The 16,419-nt window shown below is 37.3% G+C and overlaps 1 protein-coding gene across 2 annotated transcripts in view; it reads left to right on the top strand.

The window, feature by feature from the left end:
* Positions 1–16,419, top strand: part of LOC122790848 (adenylate kinase isoenzyme 5-like) — a 1,153,343-nt gene that overhangs the window by 808,381 nt on the left and 328,543 nt on the right. For both annotated transcript variants that reach the window (XM_044058488.1, XM_044058489.1), the window contains exon 7: positions 912–979. In XM_044058488.1, coding sequence (XP_043914423.1) covers positions 912–979 — 68 coding nt within the window. The remainder of the gene's footprint in view (positions 1–911; positions 980–16,419) is intronic.

Below are 16,419 nucleotides of genomic sequence, written 5' to 3' on the forward strand. Positions count from 1 at the left end.
TCTGCTACTATTGCTTCTCTCTACATATCTTGTGTTCTGCCAACCTTCCTTAATACTTTTTTCATAGGTTGTTCACTGTCAAGATGCCTGATTTGATGTCTTCAGGCCCCTTTCCTCTCTTCTCATTGTATCTGGCCCTCTCCTATCTACATTCCCTTCTCACGACTTTTTTTGTTTGCCAAATGCATTGTTTAGCACTTTTAAGTGTCTTCAGGCTGCTGTAATATAAACTTTTTCTTCAGTGTTGCACAGTCTTTTTTGACACAAATGTTAAACTGAAAACATAGTTTGTTTCCTACTTATGGCAAGGGGACATTCTGAGGTCTGAGTGTACCATTATTTATAACCAAGATTCCATATTGGAAGGGGTGATTTCTGTATCCTGGGTATATCATGTCCTGCTACTAGTGCCCACATATTGGAAGGGCTGATACTGAGATCTGAGTGTAGTATATCTTGGTACCAGTACAATTTTTTATTTTGCCTTTCCATGCCTTGTAGTTGGATGAGAAGTCCATTGGCTGTACTGAGAATATTTTTGCATATTTAAGATTTTATGGGAAGATAGTGAATGGGAAAAATCCATGACACTCATGAAATTATGAGGAAAATACCCCTTTTATGCCAACCAAGTGGTAAGCCCTGATATTATAGCCCTCTCCCCTAATGTAGCTGTCTACTCCCCCTCACACATATTTTTTGTACATGAACAGGGAATGAGCTGTTCCTTGTAGGACAGATGTCATCAGCAGAATCTAATGAAGCGTAAGTGGTGGTAAACAAAAGAAAAAGGTTTAACAAATTCCTTGAATTGCATTATTAGTGTGATGAAGGATTCGAAGCGTTTACAGTGATAGGAAACTAAGAAATACATTTAATCTTTCTGCTTTTCTATTTTCCTTGTGTTTTAGAGATGACGGACCAGGACTTGCAGTTTGTTGCATTTTCAACAGAGACGACTGCAGCATCTGGGGACCAGGTAGGTTAGAGTAAATTAAGCCTTCTTACTGAGCCTGTTCTCATTAAGAATGTGCACATTTCTGTTCACCGTGAAGTCTTTGTTTCCATGCTTGAAGTATTGCATACTGTGCTGTTACTAGTCCTTGCACACATTTCATTCAGATTAGTGAACGGCTTGACATTTTTATGCTGCTTGTATTCTCTTTTATGTGTCTGCTTTGGCCACTTATTCAACTAATTCAGGGAGAAGCAACACTCATGAAGTAAAACGTGCAGTGATGAATACAGATGTATAGCGACAGCAGTAGACATGTAAATACAGAAACAGAATCTGGCTCTAGAATATGGACACATATTTAACAATGAATGCGCCTTTTGAAATATCCTGTAGGTTTTCCATGTATTACTGCGCAATTTGTATTTTTGCCTGTGATTGAAAGAAAAGAAAAAAGAAACAATAAGCTATTAAATTTTCTGACAGATTAATATAGACAAATAAGATACTATATTTGACTATAAACTTGTTTTTGAATTTTTTTAACTATTTCCGTACACTATAAAAAGAATAAGGGTCAAAAATGAAGTCAGCAATCCAGTTTTGATGACATAGAGGAATAAAACTCTGATCATGACACAAGTGTCTTGAGTTTGATTAAGGGCTTAGGCACTGTTGACATGAGAAAGATGTCTGTACCTATCCCAGAAGAGGGGTGGTTCCCTTGTAAGAATGAGAAACCATATCCACATTGAAAGTAGCATGGGTAACACTCCTGTGTAAGTCCTACCAGCAAGCAGTCAAACGTCATCCTCCAGCCATACAACCATAGACTCCCCTCTCCTTAACACACAATTCTAACCTCTAAAGGGAAAAAGTGGGCTGATTAGTATCTTCCCCAGTCAGGGAATGAATGGGCCATAGGGCTTTCACCCTGTTCAATTAGTGAATGGCATGGCTCTCACCCTGACCAGAAAGATAAAATAAAATGGAACAGGTAAAACAGAAAGCAGCTGTATCAGTTTAAGCAACTCACAGACAAAGAAAATGATTACCTTTCTCACCAGCAGGAAGTCACCAACAGTGCTTGTAGTTTTTGCAGACCTTGAGTCTTACCAGAAAAGACAAGGCCTGAGATATATTCCTATGTATTTAAGCATCACTCAAGAAACAAATTAACCAATAGAAAAAAGCATGTGAAATGTGCAGGCTGGGTAATGTGAGTGTGCATCTGCCACATAGAAAATAAAAAAGCGTGAGGCCAAGCAGATATCTCAAAACAGAAAACAGCTGAATCAGTTTAAGCAATTCACAGACAAAGAAAAAGATTACTTTTCTCATTAGCAGGGAGTCACCAACAGCACTTGTAGTTTTTGCAGGCCTTCAGTCTCCTCAGAAATAACTATGTACATCTTTAAGTAATGACGTTTAACCCTCCTAATAGGAACATTTGTGCCAAATAGACTGCTGCTAACACATGTCCTAATTAACCTGAAATTGAAATTATCCATGCTAAGATGTATGTTATTGCCTGTGCTTCTACTTAAACTAACTGGTGCCTGTTCTTTTTTTTATCTTTACTCCCCCCCCCCCCCCCACACACACACACACACACAATGTGAAAACAACTTGCATGCTTTCAGGAAATCATTAACTTAACCTTAGAAGAAAAAAAACAGTGTTCTGTCTTTTATTGCCCTATGTTTCAGATTGTGTCCATGGAAGTGTAAGAGACAAAAAAAATGTAGTCCTCTGCTACAGCCTGAAAGACAAGCTGAAACATGTATTGCTAAAGGAAAACTTTTCATTATATTCTGTGTTCTCATATTTACTTGTTTCCATTTTAAATTTGTTATTAGATTAAGCCAGGGGGTGTTAAACCAGACATTCACCTTTGCAAAAGAAGAGAAAACATATCAGCTTTACATGTATTATGAGATCTGTGCACTTTTACACCCCATCCCCCACACCCAACAACCCAAGATTACAGCCTATTAACGTAAACATACTTATGTCCAGCTTTTATCCTCTTTTTGCATTGTAATGCCAACATTTCTTAATACCAAAAAAAGAAAGAGAGAAAAAAGAAAAAAGAAAGTCATCTGTTTACTTTAATAACTTTATCAAGAGGTTCTCCCGTTCGATTCTCGGCAGGAGTGCGGGGAGTGCCTTCTGTGTGGAGTCTGCATGTCCTCTCCACAGTTGGGTGGACGTTCGAAAGACATGCGTAAATGGGCGTGCCTTCGTTGAAGGTTGAATGTCGAGCTGGTACCTCGGCGTTCATGAAAATCTACTCCCAATCATTAGCGGACCAGAGTTCCGCTGTGGCGACCCCTAACCGGGAAAAGCCGAAAGACAACAACACACAAGAACAACTTAAATTATTTTACTAATGCCTTCTTAGCCATTTTGTCAGATCTTACTTCACTTAGAATGAAGGTGGTGAGAAATACTGTCAAGTTTGAGAATCCTCAGTAAAAGCATCGGTGTTTTTTTTTTTTTTTTTGGCTGTGACTCCTACATATGTATTTCCTACATATTTGTTGCACCATATATGAAAAGTTCTTGCAACTGGAATGATGGCCTTTTTGATGAATGATGTTTTTGTCAGTTTCAGGTCCTGTTTTCCTTTCCTCTGTCAGCCAGGGTCAAGTTTCCTGGTAGGCATTGCTCAGCTAATTAATTATTGAAGTTGGTCTTAGCAGTTGTCAGGTTTATTTGCATCACACAATAAAAGGCTTAATAGTTTTATGGCCTCAGGGAAGGCAAAGAATGCAGCTTTATATAACTGCACATTCTGAAATATTTGTGAATTTTTAGCCTGAATAGCTTTATGACCACAGTTGGTGTACAGTAACAACAAAGAACAACTTGCTTTGGGTGTGATTTCATTGATAAAAGTCATGTGCTAGGGAAAGTGATATAGATTAATATTTTGCAGAGATTCTGTAGTTAGTATCCTAGGCTTCTTTATAAAGCCCTTTTATAAACCCAAGGGTAGAAGTCCCAATTTTAGTAAGGCAGACAGCTTTTTGTTGGTGTCCACAGGACAGTTTAAATTTTCTGGATAATTGTCTGTAATGTAGATTACCTGGAGGCTACCACTCCTTGGATCACCAAATAAGTTTGGAAAAGAACGTACTTGGAAGTTCTGTATTTTCAAGGCTATCTGTCATGGTAAGGGTTTGTACTGCAAGGGCACTATATACCACTGTTCTAATTCTTTTTGACTGTCAATAAACGTGAGAATGTTCCTTGTTTTCTAGCCAAAACAGTTACATGATTGCTTTGAATGCCGCCATCAGTTAGGTCTCCATGTTGAAGCATTAGTGAAGGCAGCTGTAGTCTGTGATTCATTCTTCCCTAGGTACTGAAATTTTAGAGCCCCTTTTGTTTTATGAACAGTGAGAACAGTAGCATGTTGGATACTGAATGCCAAAGTATCAAAAGTAATATCTGGTGTACTTTGCCTAGAAGTCGAGAATTTGTCCTATTTCTGACCTAAGTAAGTCCGTCACAGCTGAGGTAAAGGAAACACCATACACTGCCATTGATGGTTCCATCCATGATAACAGAATAAGTATTTGTTTTATGTTGCTTTCTTAGTGTTCCAATATTGTTCCATCAGTAGTAACCAAGTCCAGTCCCTCAAAACAAAATTTGTTATGTTCTTTATGCATAACCTGAAAGGGAGCTTTTAAATAGCAAATTACTGAAGTTGCAAAACTTTGTGAGCCATCCCATACAAAGTTACCCAGATGTCTGGCAAAGCACTCCACTGATGATTTTTCCCCTCTAGCCATCACAATAGAAGTTCATCCTGTAAGATTCTGCCACCTGACTTAATAATTTTGTCTTTGATTTTGTATTACCAGAAGGTTGATGCATCTGCCAGACCAGAAGCACATTTCCCAAGTTTCCACAATCCTCCAACAGATCTTGCCTCAGGAGTGGGGACAGATACAAGTGTCATAAGACAGACCCATACCTATAAAAACACATCAATAATGTCCATGAAATGAACTGCTCAGTGCTTTTGACTGACTATTGTCAAGAGAAAAGAGATATTTGCATATGTCGGTGAATCATTTCTGCAAAGTTCTTCAAACTCTGTAGCCCCAAGACATGCTCTGAATGGTGTTCCATTTCAGGTTTCTTTGAGGCTTCAGACTGCCCTAGAGGAGATTCATTTTTCACCCACATTATTAACTTATTCAGACCATGGTTAGGTTTCCAGCTGTGTATGCCATTCTGTTTTGTTAACTCAGACTATATATTCTCAGCCAGGAGCACATCACATTCCATATGGGAATCAGAGGGCTGCATCTAATCCGTTCCTTAGTCAGCATGAATATCGTCTACATATGTACTGTCAGCAGACCTTACTGTACCTGCAGTATGAACTGGATGTAAACATTTCAAGTTATACCAGTAACTGTGTCTTGTCATAGCTTTTACTAGTCAACAGTAGGATTTCAGTCGTATGTTAAACCTCTTTTTATCTATGTGTCTTATGGCTTGACTGAGGCTACTATCTCACTGCAGTACCAATGGTTGCCTCACTCCATTGGTAACACATTATTGTTTACTGTCTCTCTAATTTTGCTTTACATCTTATTTCCATTTTCTGAGTTGATTGGTATAATTTCTTATGAGTGTTACATCCCGTCCTTATTTATATTGATGTACTTGACCTCCATTTCATTGCGGATTACTGTACAAAGCCCGGAATGGTGCACCCTTTTACAAATAGCATCATGCATCACAAATATAACATTGGTTCTTTTTCACTCTGCACAGTCAGCCTTTTTGTAATATACCTTGTCTGTCTTTTCAAACCTTTTTTTTTTGGTATAAAGATGTTAACATTGTACTCTGCAAGTTCTGTCCAAACATGCAACATTAGCAAATACCTTCCATGGCACATGTAATGCAGAAATATGTTGTCCGTTTGTTATGCTCCTTGTCCGTTCTAGAGCAGGGAACTTACCAGTCCTAACATGGAGGAGGTCTGGGTTCTGAACAAATACAGGCTGTACAAGACTGTAGCTTTCAATGATCTGCATAGTGTGTATATATATATGTGTGTGTATGTATGTGTGTATCTGTCTCTCTCTATATATATATATATATATATATATATCGGCTTCAGACCTTACTGCCATTTCCCATAGTTTTTACTTTTTTAATTTTAACATTATTTTAGTTTATGCCCAGTTGTATCTATCTTGTTACCCATTGATCCAAGGACTATATTCTGCCATGTTCATAATTTCGGTATAGAAGTTCTTACCCATATATCTTTAATTGTATCATCACTGAATTTTCCACGATTCGTATTGAATATTATCTTACTGAATAACTTCCAGGGCAAATAATGCTAATCCAGCAATGAATAATCGTCTTCACAAGTTCTGGTTGTCTATTTGTATTCATAATATTTCTAGCACTGAAACTTGTAAATTGAGCAGTTGCTAGGTTCAAGTTCAAGATTGCCCATACATGTCAAGCAGAGTGCCTCTTTGGTCCTCTTCAAAAGGAACCTTGACGATTGGATGGGAGAAAGGAAATTCACCCCGGGGATCACTTCAGTCTCCGTGATAGACAGGGGTCCAGGGAAGTAAATAGTGTGGGAATAAATAGCCAGGGAATTGTTATGGCTAGGCTTGTATAGGCCCTAGGGCTGATAGCCCAGTACCAACCTATGAACCTATGCAAGTCACCAGCAAGTGTTTCATTGTACTGAGGCCATAGGAATGCCAACCGCTGGCTTAAGTCAAGTCTGCTTGACTTTATGTAAACCTCACTTAAGAAATGCTGCAGTAAAAGTCCCAAACAAAAGAAGTAACCGAAGATAACAGCTTTCACAAAAAATGGTATACAGATTTCCTTACAGAACACTTCAGTGTGTATTTTGTAACACTTTTATTGCAGACTTAACATTCATTGCACAGTCTTTATATCTTTCCTGTTTAACAGAAACTTCTCTTACCAGTTCCTTCCTTATGAAGCAGGGCCATGTCCTTTCAATGCAAATAATCATTTCCATTATTTTTACTTTTGTAGCAGAACACTATATGTAAAAAACAAAAAGCCGCTCATCTACTGTAGGGTAAAACCGGTAAACTTTATTCAAAAACAATAAACTTTAAAATTAAAATGAGCGCTTTCTTCCTTATAGTAAATAGACTTCTTCAGATAAATATCATTTCTGAAGTGCTAGTTTAAACAGATACTGTAATCACTTGCAACACATACGAAGTAAAAATTTAAATTGATACCCCAGAGACTTAGAAACATGTAGACAAGCATTATAAATGAAACTAAGATCCATGCAGTTAAGTTTCAAGATAAAAATATACATATATAATTATGTAAAATATTAAATATATAATAAAGAAATAAATTGATAAGATATGAATGCATGTGATTATTACATGTTCAGTGATAACGCTAATACTATAGATTGTGTAACTGTGACAATAAATGCAACCCTGGAACATATAACAATTGCTAGAGTGTATAGACCACCAAAGTCAAGTGCCGGTGACCTAGCGTTATTCATACATTGCTTGCATATGAAGCACAGGAGGGAAAAATAATAATGGCTTGGGACTTAATTTTACCACAAACAGACTGGAATAATATTCATTCACCAACATTAATAAGGAAATTATTCACAACTTATTTTATCAGAAACAGAGTGGAATAATATTGATTCACCAACATTAGTAAGGAAATTATTCACAACTTCTGTTCAGGAACAACAATTGCTTCAAATTATAAAAAAAGCCTACCAAGGGAACAGAACATACTAGACATTGCTTATGGTCTTAAAGAAATGACTGTTACTTCATGTCAAGTTTTAACACTGTTGATTTGCAATGATCATAGGGCTATAAAGGCTAATTTGTTGTTAGATAGTTCTGCCAAACTGAAATCTACGTCAATGCATCGAAAATTAATAACTGATTATATGGAAGCAAAACAGTAACTATTTGAAACTAATTGAAGTGATGCATTCAGTGGAAAAACTGCAGGAGGAGTGTGGAAAGTTTTAAAAGAGAAATTGTTTGAATGCAAAAAAATTTAAAAAAAATGTTTAACATCAGGAGCTAGGCACACAACGTCAGGAGGATATATCTCCATATGGACATGATACGTGCATAGATGCATAGATTAGTACTAGGCTAACTGCCCTTGCGAGCCATTTTTAAGTCTAACCAATTATCCCTTGTGAGACTCAAACCCTGCACCTTGTGTTTGTAAAGCATACACCTTAACCTTTAGGCCACCATCCCCTTTCTAGCTTGATTAAGGGAAGAGACAAAAATATAAGAAATGGAAAAGAGGTTGAACTACAACTTTGAAAACTGAAATAAACAAGCTGGATAGACAAATTAAACATAGTGTTAGACAAGATCAAGAAAAATTTGAAGAAAATGTATCTAATGATATTGAACATAATAGGAAACCATTTTATAGACATATAAGATGTGGAAGGAGTAAAGACATACAACTTGATAAACTGTAGATTCTAAAATGTATTCTTAGACACAACAGATTATAGATATATTTTCAAAATCTTCTGCAAATCAGCTTAGTTCCACAAAGGGGGTGATATATTGTCCTTGTGAAATCCAGGTAAACTCAGATATAGAAATCACATTATATTATATTGAAATAGAACTAGGCAATCTGGATCCAAACAGCACAAAGAGGAGAGGGAATTAGCAGTAATGACCTGAGAATACTTCAGCAAGAACTTATAGTAACATTATATCTATTATTTACTAGTCCGTACAAATATGGGAAGAGTCCTCAAGATTGGAAACCTGCACTTGTTAAACCTGTCTTTAAAGGAAAGGTGAATATGACAAACCCAGAGTCATACAGATTCTTACATTTATTTTCATGTTGTGAAATAATAATGCAGAAAGTAATACTGGATAAGTTATTGTCAGAACTGGTAAGGTTGGGACTTGAAACCATATATCAGCATGCATATGTTGAAAATAGATCTATTACCACCTGCAACATGATGTTCTATAAGAATGTAATAAGAGCAGTAAATGAAAAAATGTGCTGTGATGTAATTTATATTGATTTATCTTCGGCATTTGACAGGGCCATACCCAAAATGCTGATTAATAAATTAGAGTAACTAGGTTTTGATGTACTCTTGATAAGAAAGACAGCTGCATGGCTTACAGATAGGACATTGCAAGTATCATGCAGCAAATGGACAGGTGAAATTCAAAGCTACAGTCAGGATGTCCCAGAGAGGCTACAGTCAGGATGTCCCAGAGAGTTCGGTCCTAGGACCATACTTGTTTAGATTGTATATTTCAGCTCTGTCTTTTTCTTCTGAGGTGTTCTGCAGTCTGTATGCAAATGACTTAAAATTGTGTAAACTGATTACATGTGTTACAGATAGGTCATATCTGCAAAATCTTGATTAAATTCAATACTTGGGCACAGGAGAATTATATGCTAATAAATACATAAAAAAATAAGCATATGAGATTTGGGAGACATAGACTGAAAGGTGAATATTTAATACAGCACGCAGTGATTGAGGGTAGAGTCATTTAAGGACCTGGGTATATGGATGGATCCAGGTTTGAGTTTTTCCAAATCATATCAACCAATTGGTTAATGATAGTTATAGAACTGTATGTTGTATAAAAAGATTTATTAAGTCTAGGAACTCAGAAATGAAGTCCTTACTAGTTATATTAGACCCAGACTTGAGTATAGAATGACAATATGACAATATGGAAAGCTTATAAGAAAACAAGCATGAATAAACTGGAAAGAGCACAGTGGAAATATACCAAGGGCATCCATGGATGTGAAAGTTTGTTATTATGAAAGATTAAAATATCTGAACTTGTACAATGTCTCATAATGATAGTTAAGAGGATACCTTATTCAGGTGTATAGGGCATTATAGCAGTAATCAACGATGTTGGTGTGGTATATTGAAGATTTACCCACGGTTGGTGTGGTTTAATCATGAGGGCAAAGGCCGAGTGATTAAACAAAGGCAACCATGGGTAAATCTTCAATATACCACACCACAGAGTCCGTTATTGCTATTATACAATGACATTATATAAGATTAAAATTATATAAAATGGTGCCATGGTGGTCTTCTGCTTTTCCCTTGATATTCTGGAGCATTGCTGATGCACTGCGCATGCATATGGGACTTGTGTTCCTATGCTTTTGCATTACACAAGTGCTGTGTGAAGAAGCAATGGAGAAAGAAACATCTCTGTTGTTGTTTTTTTTTTTGATATAACTAAAAACAAAAAAAAAAGAAACAAACTGGGAAGCTTATAACATGCAGAACAGATGGGACAGAGGAAATGAAAGGATAATCAAGTACGTTTATTTCATTTTATATAATATACCTGATTATCTTTTTATTTTCCTCTGTACTGTCTCTGTCTGTTTTAATCTCCAGTTTTGTCAGTGTTTTAAATAAAATGAAATAAAAGCACATTTTGTGTTGAATATATTAATGGAAAAAAGTTTGGGTGACTGGACCTTTTTCCATTGGTATATGCTCAGATTTACAATGGGCACGCTGATTGGGCTTACCAATCAGCATGCTAGTTTTCAAATATTAATGGCTCAGTCGTTGTATAATTAGAGACAATTACCTCTGGAAGTCTTTGTGGTTGTCAAAAAGTTGTAGAGAATCATCAGACAACCTATGCAGAATATGCATGGAATAGACTACCAAATTACATTAAAGCAAGCACTAGTTTAGATATTAAGAACAGCCTGAGCACTTTTTATGGGAACAATTGTTTTGGTATTGGCAGGCTAGAAGGGCATTAATGCCCATGATTGAAATATGTGTATGTATGTATACATGTTCTTTCAATATGTCCCAGCTTCCCCAAATGAAGCATTTTGCTTATATCAAGTTACAATTTTGTAAGCTTTTTTTTTAATTGTTATTACAATAATAATTAACAAAAAGCAGCTGCAATTTACATGATGACTTAAATGGGGCCAACATTATCTTAAGCTAGTAAAATTGAGAGCTGTGTTGGCTGCCGTTCATTTCCTCCAATGCAGCTCTGACAATTTGCACAGTAGCTTCCAATGGGCGGAGCCTAAGCTTTTAATAAAATTAAATTATGTCCTCACATTTCAAATATATGTTAATAACTATTGGCCCATAGTGGTTACTGAAGAATCATTACTGGCAAACTCTTGAGCACAAACTATTTTTATTGTAATTTTATTCCTTGGGTACTAGGTATTAAACTGGATGTTATAAGTCAGAGTAAACGCATTAATTGTGAAGTTTGTGATATTTGGTAATCCACAAAATAAAATATGGTGGCAGCAACTCAAGTTATACACTACTGTCAGCAGCATTTTGTTTTAACCTGTCAGTGTAGCCAAGAGTAAGGAAACACCGATGACTTTTGAGTTAGTTTAGGTGCTTAGAGTGGTTGGTAAATGCCAGTGACCAGCCTTATAAGGAAGGAATAAACTGAGACTGTAATTTATTTGGGCCTTAAGGAGATACCTCAATGAATAATTTGTGCAAGACAGAAGGGGTTTCAAACCAGTACGGAGACATGGTGGTCAAACGAGAGACTTGTGAACAAAGATATACAATTCCCTGATTGATGTATTTTTCACTTTGTTATTACAATAGCAAAGCCTTTTTCATTCTTGTCATTAAACCAAATTTGTTTTTATATACTTTGCCAAAAGGTACCTTGTTTTACCTTAAGTATTGCACACCTCTGCTGTTTCTGTACTCAGTGCAGTTTTGAATGCTGTTGAAAATGTTGAATTCAGTTGAGATAGCAGCTTTCTCTGGCTTCACTGCATATACCAGGAATCAGGCAGTTTCTTTGTACTTCATCCAGATTTACAGTTCACAGCACATTGCTTTAGTTTAGTATTATAGTTCATTATGCTTTCATTGGCCTTCTGGTTGCATTGACCAAAGTGAACTCTCTTCTGCTAGTATCAATGGTTTATGTTCAGTATGTCTCTTAACCATTTTGAGCTTTTTATGATTTCATTTTGTTGGCTGAATCAAGCACCAGAGTAGCTTGTATGATGAAGCAACTAAAGCACCGTTTCTTCCACCTGATTTTTTTCATGAATGTCATTCACAATAAAAAAATTGTTTAATTTTTTTACCCTTTTTTCCGAATCAGTCGTTTGCCTCAGCATGAATATTTTAATTAAATAGTCACAACTTTTTGCCTTCAGTATATTGAGCAACCAGTCCAGTTAAACTTAAAGTTGAACTGCAGGGCCGACAAGATGGAAAAAAAGGCATCAGAAGAGACCATGTGTACTTATTAGATATAATGCTGTTATCTTACTATTGAGTCATGTGTAGTCTCATTTTATATTGCAGCTTGACTCAGTATTGCAGATGTCTGTAACTGCTGCACAGCTGAATAGCTGAGGTCACTATAGCACAGATGGTACACTGCCCCCCCCCTCCCCCCCCCCCGCCCAAAAAAAAAGAAGGAAAGTAGGAACAAATTTATTTTATTTATGATACAAAAAAAAACATTTAATTCTTTATGGAGTATCAGGGAACTGTCCTGATTTGTTGTGTTATAGTAAAGAGTGAAACAAGTGATTGCAAACATTAAACTTACATTTGATAAACATGGAATGTCAGTAACTGCAGTGCATAATAATGGAACATTGTTCAGCTGCCAAGAGTTTAAGATACTTGAATTAGAGCATCTTTTTTAGCATGTGATCACCAGCCATTCTTCCTACAGTCTGATGTTCTAATGGAAAAGCTGTTGTAGGTTATAAATGGATATAAAATACTTCTGAGTTAGGTGGGGATCCATGTATAATGTTTTGCATCTACATAGCATCACTTGTAGTATGTAGATGTTCTGCAGTTAAACTAATGAAGAATCAGGGATTAAGAACCTGGCCATCCTCCTGAAAATTTGTTAGAAAGGCGTGCTGGACACTCTTCAAAGGAGCAACAAGTCCAGTCAATCTTATTGTAGAACTGTAGGGCCCACAGGATGATTGAGTGTAAGTGTACTGCAAAATAATGACAATGGGAGCTAATTGCCAAAGCTATCTGTTAATCTACACCCAGGTTCATATGAGGTTTAAATTATGTACAGTAATTCATCTGAGGTCTGGCTACAGTATTTGTACTTTGCACAGACTTAAATAGCCATTTGTTGACCCCACCCCACCCCCCCTGCAAAAAAAAAAAAATCCATTAGGCCTGGTAATGAGCCATGAGCCCACTCTAAAATCAGGAGAATAAATGTGTCCTAATGAAGCTGATACTTGTATTTGTTAACATTAGATTTTCTATTGTTAGTATACAGTTAATGCACTAAAAGGGTTTTTGTTAAACGAAAGCCTGATGGATGAACCATTAACTAAATATTTGCAATGCATGTTTAAGAATTCATGAAATGCTTTAATAATGTACTTTCCAGTAAATATGGATCTTGCCAGAATTTATCTGCACCATTTTGCATTTTGGAGTATGGAAGTGCAATGTTAGATGCCATGAGAGAGCAGTATTCTGTTGTACTGTGATATGTGGGCAGAAATGTAACTTGTACTTTTATTAGTTATTCTTTATTTATTTATTTTTAATATAAGCTTTGTGGTATTTGTCTCTCTTAAACAGACTTGACATTTGATCTTGCATTATTTCTGGCAAAGTTAAAAAGGGCTGTAAATTTTACAGTTTTTCAACATTAAGACTTTATCCATTCCATTAAACTGTACTTAATTTTTTATTCATTCATTTATTTATTTTTATTTTCCCATGACCCCCCCCCCCCTCGCTGCCATTTGACCATCAGAGACTTTCTTAATCTAGTGGCTCATTCATTACTCATAAAGTGATCAAGAGGGATCATCACTGAGGCAGTCATTATGGGTGGTTTCGGTTTCACTATTTGTAAAGGTCTGACCCCACTGGGCAAGCCCTATAACAAACTGAGATTTTGGCATGTAGTTGATATCATTGAGGGCATATCACTTGCTTCTGCAAGTGATATAACTCCTCTGGACAGCCACCCGTAGAAGCCAACTCTTCGATGGGGTTTCCAGTCTGTTCTTTGTTTCATCTACAGGACTGTGCACACTAGGCATGCACATCTACACCCCCCTCTCCATCTACAGGACTGTGCACGCTAGGCATGCACATCTACACCCCCCTCTCCATCTACAGGACTGTGCACGCTATCTACACCCCCCCTCTCCATCTACAGGACTGTGCACGCTAGGCATGCACATCTACACCCCCCTCTCTGCTGAAGAAAGGCAAGTTGACAAAGCTGCATTACTCCCCTTCTCCCTACAGCAGCTCAACAGGTACCCAAGCTGCTAACTGATGTCATGTCACCTGGGACACAATCACCTGGAACATTTTAACCTTCTATGCCAATAGAGTTGGCAAATTATACCTCATTTTGAGCAAATCAGTTTTCTTTGCAAAAATACTGTGTTCCACAATGAATTTTTTTCCCCACACACTGTGTAAACATTGAAGTTTAATAATAAATCATATTACTCAATTAACAAAACTTTTATATGGAAAGCAACATATTTAACCATTCAGCCAGTTCTACTCTGTTCTCTTCCACATCTTGCCTGTGTTCTTTTCATTTAAAAAAAAAAAAATTCCACATTCAGGGGTCTAATGATTGAAAGCTGTGACTTTATAATTCAGCTATTCATTAAACCACACAAAGAATTTAAATAGTTTAAATATAAATAATAAGTTTAAATAGTCACTTGGAGGCTAAAAAGATTTCCAACAACCCCTAAATATATTTTTATTTCTGTAGCCACAAATGTACCATCATAATTTTTCCTCATTACTTAAGGTCACAAGAAGATTATGCTATCAATTTACCCAAACAGTATTGTGGACTGAATTCAGACGGATTGCTTAAGTGGCTGTGTAAGGGCCAAATAGTGCAGTTGAAGTAGAGCAATGTGGACCAGTGTCAATTAACTCTTTAGTAGGTGAGATGTTGTGTAACAGGGTCTGAATAAAAGTAGGCAGTTGGCTGGCAAAAACGCAACAGAACTCACAATTACTGGGACAGTGTCTTGGGGGAGATATGACCACAGCAGACCAGTAGCATGCTTGTATTGTGCAAACACTGATGTGTATTCACACATGAAATTGCATGCCTCTGCTAACACAACTGACAGCCCAGCTGATGGCTAAACACCAAACTCCTTATTTTTATACTATCAGTGGGAAGGAAATGGGTGTAGTGCTCAGGCAGAAAGTAGAACGAACAAGCCGAGAAGCAACCAGAAGAGCAAGGGGAAGCATGGTTATTTTTTATTTTATTTTTGTGGGACTAGTGCCAATTTTTGTATGTATTCAAGAAGGGTAGGGTGAAGCAGCAGCAGTAAAAAGTGACAAGGACCAACAAGGGAGGTAATGTTAAGCAGGGGAATATGGAGGAGAGGCAAAGATGCACATTGGAAGGACAGCTGGTGAGGGATTTGATACACAAGTAAATGGAAAACCATGATGGAGGATAAGGCAGGCTGATGGCTGACCGCCTTGCTATTCAATGCTACATCCAACATGAGGTTAGTTACTTCTGTGACCATCCTCATGGCTAGACCCTGCCACTGTCATCCCTGTTTGTAAGAGCCAGGCAATTATGCTGCCCTGCCAGTCATCTGAAGATATACTCCAGGCTGCCAATATGGGTTTCTAGCTGATAAGCCACAAAGGTCATCAGCAAAATTTCTATTTCCTGCCAGGTGACATACTAGGACCCCTTCCCCCAAGTGATGCCTTCTAATTGGGAGCCCACCTACCAACAGAGATAGACCACCAGAGTGCACCAGGAAGCCTTCCAGCTCACCCTCTTGCAGGATAACCTACATCACCCTACAGACAGGCTGTCCTAGAAACTGCAAGGGATGTAGCAGGTAATGGCAAGGTCAGGTACATAATATTTTGTGGCCACTGCTACTCCACAACCATTGCCACAGCAGGCACTGCATAGGATATGAACATAAATGGAGAGAAATAAAGGACAAATTAACAAAAGATAAAAAATAAATATTGGTAATGTGTGCTAAGCTGGACTGCACTACAGTCCTTGGCAGAGTAAAATGCTGTTAAGTATGCAATGGCAAACAAAAACAAAACGGAGAGCAAACAGTTACTACAACATAATGTATGCTACAATGGGCAATATTAAACACCACCTACATACTCACAGCATTTGTAGGGGATGGAAACAGTGCAGGAGTTGAAAACAGTGTGATCATAAGGGGCAGTGAAAGTGGGCTGAACAGCCACTGGAGAATAGTGTCCTACCTATAGAAACTTACTGTCAGGTGTCAGACATATGCTATCCAGCAGTGATCTGCATGACACTGTGGAGACCACACCATGTGTATACTGCCAATTATGTCCAGCATTAATACAC

The sequence above is a fragment of the Protopterus annectens genome, chromosome 16.part0, assembly GCF_019279795.1.
Source record: "Protopterus annectens isolate FY-2018-M chromosome 16.part0, PAN1.0, whole genome shotgun sequence".
Lineage (NCBI taxonomy): Eukaryota > Metazoa > Chordata > Ceratodontiformes > Protopteridae > Protopterus > Protopterus annectens.